General features: G+C 47.5%; 1 protein-coding gene across 1 annotated transcript; it reads right to left on the minus strand.

Annotated features, from left to right (window-relative positions):
- Positions 1-1,844: 1,844 nt before the first annotated feature.
- LOC119352003 (zealexin A1 synthase-like) lies at positions 1,845-3,482 on the minus strand. The gene is made up of 2 exons (XM_037618761.1): positions 2,592-3,482; positions 1,845-2,475 (listed from the first exon to the last, which is right to left on the minus strand). Exons 1-2 carry the CDS (start codon positions 3,480-3,482, stop codon positions 1,855-1,857), a joined length of 1,512 nt encoding a protein of 503 aa, XP_037474658.1. The 3' UTR covers positions 1,845-1,854.
- Positions 3,483-7,456: the final 3,974 nt, after the last annotated feature.

The raw sequence follows: 7,456 nt of genomic DNA on the forward strand, positions 1-7,456 counted from the left end.
GGAAATCTCACCAGGCTTAAAAGATGACCTAACTAGTCTTAAAAACTTGGTCCCAACATTGTTTTTTAGAGACTTCCCTGGCTTGGTTTTAGTTTTCCTCTTACAACCTTAATTCCACTTACTGTTGTCAGGCTTGCTGGTAAATACTAAATGCTAGTACAGAAAAGTGATAATATTTGCCATATTCTAGGCAAGAACTCAAATCACATAAGGTAAATACCCTGTAAGTATATGTAGCATAAATCAATCAAGGAAACATTACTTTAAATTAAGGAGGCACACCCCATTAGAACTACTTGGAGAAGGAGCCAAAGCTTTGACTGCCAAGACAAGCTGCCTCTATAGAAGACATGTAGACTCAAATTAAAAGAAGAAGACTACACTGCAAGACCTATTTCGCACACACAAACTAGTTCTTGTAGCATGTAAACTCACATCAATATACATTTTACGGGATGCTGGGCTGCTAATTATACTTGCCAAGAGGGCTTGAACCTAGGTACATTGTTGTCTCCATGGTCTCTAAAGTCTATGAATGGATCTCCTCATCGCTCGATTAAACACCTGAATTGTATGTATAGCTTCGTGTATAGGATCAATGAATTTCTCGTCAACAATATTAACGGAAGTCCATCGCTCACTAGCTTTTTGTCCAGATGAGTACCTACTGAATACACACTTAACAAAACTGGGACCAATTGAATTTTCCTACTCTGAAGGAATGTAGTCTCTAAGAAAGCAGGTACAATAAACAATGAACTCATTCCTAAACAAAGACCATTTCATATTGGAGTCTTCATCCCACTTTTGATGGCACAGTATAGCTGATGAGATACTCCAAAGTAGGTAGCAGTCATAACCACTTCACTCCACAAAAACTTTGGCACATTCATAGTGTACATAATCAATCTTGTTTTCTCCAAAAATGGTGATTCTTAATTTGCGCAATGCAGATTATTCTTTTAGCGGGAGGCGATGTTGCCGTCGATCGCGAGGTGCCCGCAGTCACTTTGTTAATCTTGAAGTTCTGCAACTCCGACCGGATCTTCATTAGACACAGTGTGAGTGCATGTCTGTGGTGGTGTGAGTGTGCGAGTCTATGTTTTAATTAGTGTTGACCATTCACATGCAAGAAAATTCTTTTTTTTAAATACGCACAAGCATGTGTATCATGTATTGAAAAGGAGATGAGGAAAAGAGCCCCGTCGGCCAAGGTTCTACAAGTAGTTACAAGCACCACTCCACCACGGCACCACCACACGGCCTAAAGGCCACGCTGACACACTTAACTACTCGCCCTAGCCCACCTAGTCAGCATAGCCGGGAAGTTAGAGTATTCTCCCTTCAATATCCCTGCTAGCTCTAGCTTCCATGATTTGCTCTCACTCTCAATTTTAAAAATGACCTTTGTAGCCGAGGGCGAAGCCCCATCAAATACAACCGCGTTCCTACCCTTCCAGAGCACCCACATGCACAAGGATAGGAGTGTGTTCGTGGGAAGCACATTGCTTAATTTATTTTTCCAATAATGAACTGCCATTAATATCATCTTTCCATATAAAAACGATCGAACCGCGAAAGAGTTCAACACCCGGCTACATATGAGGATGCACATACTCCAGACACACAAAGTTCCACATAACTACATGACTTTTCAGATCTGTATGTAATACACATGGAGATCACATCAGAAGTACTAGTTTATTTGAATTTAAAACATAACATGTACAATTGGAATTTAAGGACACATAAATAAAGTCGTCGCAGATGATGAATTTGATTACCCACACGGCCACACATATGGCTTTGACAACAAACAAGACCATGCAAAGATCCGGATAGGGAAACAACGGTTCAGCGCGGCAGCTGTACGTGGAGAGTTGCACGCAATCGCAGATCCAACTTCTTCTTAGCACTGATTCCCATGGTTTCCGTCATGTCAAGATCACCGGGGAGAATGCCATCTGGAAGAGCCCAGTCGAAATAAAACAAAAGGCTTGCGAGAGCGAGCTCAATGTTCGCGATCCCAAACAACACCCCGGGGCAAATCCGCCGCCCGGCGCCGAATGGTACGAACTCAAAGTTGTTACCATTGTAATTCACCTTACTGCCCATAAATCTATCTGGGATGAATGCTTCCGGTTCTTCCCAGTACTCAGGGTCCCTTGAGATAGCCCAAGCATTCACAAGAACAATGGCGCCCTTGGGAACGTCATAGCCGAGTATGTTACATTGCTCTTGGCATTCCCTTGGCAGTAGTAATGGCGTAGGTGCGTGCAACCTCAACGTCTCCTTGATGATACACTGCAAGTAGCTTAGATTGGCTAGACCCTCCTCGGTTACCTTCATTTGTCCCGCGAAGGCACCCCTGACCTCAGCTTGTGCCCTAGACATCACACTAGGGTTTTGCATCAACTCTGTCATGGCCCACTGTAGCGTTGTTATCGGTGACTCGCTCCCCCCTGCAAAAACATCCTGTGTTCTTTTCCCTGTTGGTGAAACCGTGGATTGATAGAAAAACTAGCGCGCCCCACATGTACACACGTGTGTATGTATATATAGCATGTACTAGAATGAGCAAAATAACTTACTAAAATCACTGCTTTGATATGGTTCATGGTGAGGGGGAACGCAAGGTTGCCTTCTCGTTTGATCCTCAAGAGGGCATCGACCAGGTCTTCCTGGTGAACTTCCTTGGAGGATCTCCTCGCGAGATGATCATCTATGATACGCTCCAGGAAGGATAGCACAGAGTCTCGAAAGACCGCAGCCCTGCGCAGTGTGCTGCTCAGAGTGCGCGCTAGCCTCGACGACGGGAACAAGTCGGATAAGGTGTAGCCACCTATCAGCCGCACCGCCTCGGCGACATAATCGAGCAAGGTGTAATTGTCACGGTCCTTGAACCGGCAACCCAAGGTGGAGTGCACCGTCGTGTCCGACCCGTAAATGGTGAGCATGTTACTCAGATTCACAGTTAGCTGTGTCTCTGATGCAGATGAGATGGATCGAATGAACCTGATTACCTCCTCCTCACGGGTGGGCCGGAAAGATTTGACGCGCTTGGCGTTCAGCAGCTCGAGGACGCAAATCTTGCGGAGCTGCCGCCAGTGTGCACCGTATGGGGAGAACGTGATCCCCGTGCCATGCTCGTTCAGCACCTTGGCCGTTGAGCTCAGTGGCCTTGTGCAGAAGATGTGGTCGTGCGTCTTCATGATCTCCTTGGCAGCTTCGGCGTTGGAGGCGACGATCACTGGAACCTTACCGAGCTTGAGGAGCATAAGGGGCCCATGGCGCCGAGAGAGATCCCGTAAGGCACGGTGTGGGAGGGCACCAAAAAGATGGTGGAGGTTGCCGATGATAGGAAGCTGCCATGGGCCAGGAGGAAGCCGTAGACCGCGGTCGCCGGAGCAAAAGAAAGCTCTCAGGGAGCGTAGGATGTATAGAAGTGGAAGAAGAGCTAAAAGATAGATGTATGCCTCCATGATTGGGTAGTATCAGTGTGGTGGATATGTGATCAATACTGGAATAGGAGTGGGGTTTTGGATGAAGAACTCAAGTAATCACGGTTTATATAGGCAGCATTGCTGCTTGTTCGTTTTCTGTTCCAGCTGCAGGTTGCTTGTTCGTTGCTTGATGCCCGTACTTCTTTTATGCCACGCGCATTTTCAGGGCAAAAAGAAAAATCAAAGTCAACTATGTGATCTCGTACCGATTTGATGGATGCATGTGATCATGCGGTACATATATCTAAAGAGTACTTATAGTGTGCTCCAGGAGCAGAATTAAATAGCTAGCATTTTTTTTTGGAACGACGTAGGGTCCAGCTTTAAATTAATAAAGCCACTAGGCAGCATCCACACAAGTTTAAGACATTACAACTGATAAACACATAAGTTTCGCAGGCTCGACGTCCCGGCAAAGCCTAAGAACGATGCAGTTTAAGGAAAACAAAAGCGGAGCGAAACATAGGCTCAACGCAAAAGACTCAAGCTGACGGTCCTACTTGTCGCAACTTCACCATGCACAGCTTGATCTGCTCCATCACCTCGGTCATGTGGTCCTCATCACGCGTCTTCCCCAGCGGCGCCCAAGCCTGTAAGAAAATGTGGCATTTGAAGAGAATATCAGCTGGGTGGGCAGGGAATTTGTGTTCTATAGTTATTTTGTTCCGAACCGACCAAAGTGACCAAAGCAGCGCCCCTACGCATCGCCGAACAACCCTTGCATTGGTGCCCCTTTGTACCAACAGCAGGGTCAACAGGTTATCGCTAGAGTGCGGGTTCCAATTCTGCTTGAAGGCATCCCTAACCGCACTCCACGCAAATCTAGCAAGACTACATCCGAAGAACACGTGGTTTGCGTTTTCCCCTAGACCACAAATGGCACATGTTCTGTCCGTCAGTCCGTTTTTTTTGGCCATGTTATCCGAGGTAGGTAGGCTCTTGCGGAACATTTGCCACAAAAACATCTTGATCATAAGGGGTAAGCCGTCCTTCCATAGCCCCCTAGCCATGTCAAGCGCGTTCCCCTCGGTCAATTTATCATAGAGAGATTTAACCGAGAATTTCCGGGAGGAGGTAACCTTCCATGTAATTGCGTAATTCTCGTGGTTAAGGTTTCTCTCCTCGAGTTCGGCCACCAGCGTTGCGCAGAGCGTAGCCTCCCCTGCCTCTAGATCCCTATAGAAGGAGATCGCCGGCGGGTGACCACGCAGGGCGTCGGCAACCAGGATGTTAGTATCAGTGGCCAGCTGTATAACTCCGGATGGGATTGCCACAGCGGTGCTTGACCCCACCAAGAGTCCAGCCAAAACCGTGTGTACGTGCCATTATTAACCCAGAATTGTGCGCCCACCAAGAAGGCCGGTCTCATGTAACACCCCGGATATGATTTACCCAATATGTAATCCAACTCTTGCCGTTTCCGGCGTTAAGTTATTTTATTTTCTCGGGTTCAGGTTTTTGCCTCCATGTGTTGTTGTCGTTGTCATGCATCTCATATCATGTCATCATGTGCATTGCATTTGCATACGTGTTTGTCTCATGCATTCGAGCATTTTTCCCGTTGTCTGTTTTGCATTCCGGCGCTCCGTTCTCCTCCGGTGGTCATTTCTACCTTTCTTTCGTGTGTGGGGGTTAAACATTTCCGGATTGGACCGAGACTTGCCAAGCGGCCTTGGTTTACTACCGGTAGACCGCCTGTCAAGTTTCGTACGATTTGAACTTCGTTTAATGCTCCAACGGTTAACCGAGGGACCGAAAGGCCTCATGTGTGTTGCAGCCCAACACCCCTCCAATTTGGCTCAAAACCCACCAAAACCCTCTCCATCATCGAGAGCGTTCGATCACAATCGCGTGACCGAAAACCGCACCTCTTTTGGACTCTCCTAGCTCCCCCTATGCCTATAAATAGGTCTCTCCCCGAAAATCACGGGTCTTCTTCCCCGAAACCCTAGTCCCGCTCCTCTCCGCGCGGCTGGACACGTCCGTCGGCCGCCAACGCGTCCGACTCGCCCCACCACCGCCACATGGCGCTCTCCGGTTTGTCCGCCGCCTGCGCCCACTTCGCCGGCCCACAGGGCCCGCGGGAGGCAATCCCGGCCCGGTGCCGCGCCGCCCGCGCCCGCCTTCGGCTCCGCCGCCTGACGCCGCCCTCCGCCCCCGCCGACTCGTCGCCGGCCAGCGGAAGCTCCGCCGTGGCAACCACGCCGCTGCCACGTCACCACCTCGCCGCCCCCTGCCTCGCCGACGCCGCGCCTCTGCCGCCTCTCCCCGCCATCGCCGGCGGCCCCTCCGACCGGATCCGAGCAGGGACCGGCCCGATCCGGCCATCCCTCGCCGACCCCGGCCACCACCTGCCTCGCCGGAGTGCGTGCACCACCGCCTCAGTTCGCGGACCCAGCGAACCCTAGATCTCAGATCCACATATCTCGGTTGACTTTCCCCCTCTCCCTTATTTTTTTCCGCTATGTTCATCATGTTGTATCTCCTCATCTATAGATCCGTTTTGGGCATATAGCATATCAAAATGTTCATCTCAGAGAGCACATCATTTCATCTCATTGCATCATTTCAATTTGAGTTCATATTGATGCCCGAAATGCTGTTGGAAGAGTGATATTTGAGATAATGGTCAGATCTGCTGCTCTAATTAGATATTTATCATTTTTGCCATGATTATTGTGTGCATGATATGCCCAGGAGCTCTACATATGTTTTGTTTTATGCTTTATCATCTATCCAGTGGTGCCATCCATGTATTTTTGTGATGTGTGTGGTGACTAGCACAAGCTTGCAAAGTGGTGCATTCGTTAATGCTGATTTCAGGTACTTAGCAATTCCACTAAGTCTTTGATCTGTTTATCTCAATATGTCATATGTTCATGTTGTTTCCTAGTGATCCGTGCCTCTTTTGAGGATGATCAGTAAGGATGTTTTGTTAATCTTGTAGTGCTCTATCCATCCATGTCTTTGTTTGCAATTACGGAGCACCCTAGCTTGAGTCAATCGAGCTCTACTTTTGCTATTTCGTGAATCTGGGCAGATTGTCTACTTGTTAGCGATTTTGCCGAGGATGTTGTAGATGATCCGTGCATGCTATGTTATTGTTCTTGCCATGTCTAGATTGTATAATGTGTATTTTTCACGGGTGTATGCTTAGATTGCCATGACTTGCTATGTGGTGAGTGCATCGAGCTTGTAAACATGCCTACTTGATTTCTGATTTGCATGCTCCAGTTTTTCACTAAGTCCGTGATCTGATTATGTTTTTGCCATGTTCACATTCTTGCAAATGTATTTTCTGATCCCTTTTGGCTCAAGGTCACTAAGGGACTTTTGTTAAGCTCTTTGAGTAGCTCCATTCCATGCTTTACTTTGCCATTTTCAGGTCCTGTAGCATATAGTTTTCATGCTCCAAAGTGTGCTACCTGATCTGAAATTCCAGACAAGTGTTAATTTCAGTAAGTCTGAAATCTGTTTACCAAATGCATTTTTGCCATACTTGTTTGAACCTGTTAATGCATGAATTGGCCGTAGCTCAGTGTTCATCTTTTGTTAAGCATCATGAATGGATCCCTGCCATGTATTTTGTTATCATGTTTGAGTGCTGTAGCATGCTCATGTTGTTGCATTTAGATGGTTACTTGCTGTAAATCGCAGACCGGTGCCATATTTGAAATGCTTGCCATTTCCAAACCGTAACTCCGATTCCGGCGATATTTATATCGTTTTCAAGCGATTTCATCTCACCTTTCCAATGGCACACTTGGATTTCCAAGTTGAGGCCAGGTTCATTCATTCCTTTTCAAATCTTGTATACGCATCACATATCGCATCCCGCATAGCATACCATCTTTGCATCATATTGTTTGAGCTTTGCACGTGGTTGATTGTGTCCTTGTTGCTTGTTTGTCTTGTTTGGGTAGATCCGGGAGACGAGTTCGCTAACGAGGAGC

The sequence above is a fragment of the Triticum dicoccoides genome, chromosome 2A (assembly GCF_002162155.2).
Source record: "Triticum dicoccoides isolate Atlit2015 ecotype Zavitan chromosome 2A, WEW_v2.0, whole genome shotgun sequence".
Taxonomy (NCBI): Eukaryota; Viridiplantae; Streptophyta; class Magnoliopsida; order Poales; family Poaceae; genus Triticum; species Triticum dicoccoides.

Excerpts from the sequence above, each read along its gene's own strand:
- LOC119352003 (XM_037618761.1), bottom strand. The coding sequence starts at position 3,482 with ATGGAGGCATACATCTATCTTTTAGCTCTTCTTCCACTTCTATACATC. Across the intron at positions 2,476-2,591 it reads ATATCAAAGCAGTGATTTTA|GATGTTTTTGCAGGGGGGAG; the intron begins GTAAGTTATTTT and ends AAAAGAACACAG.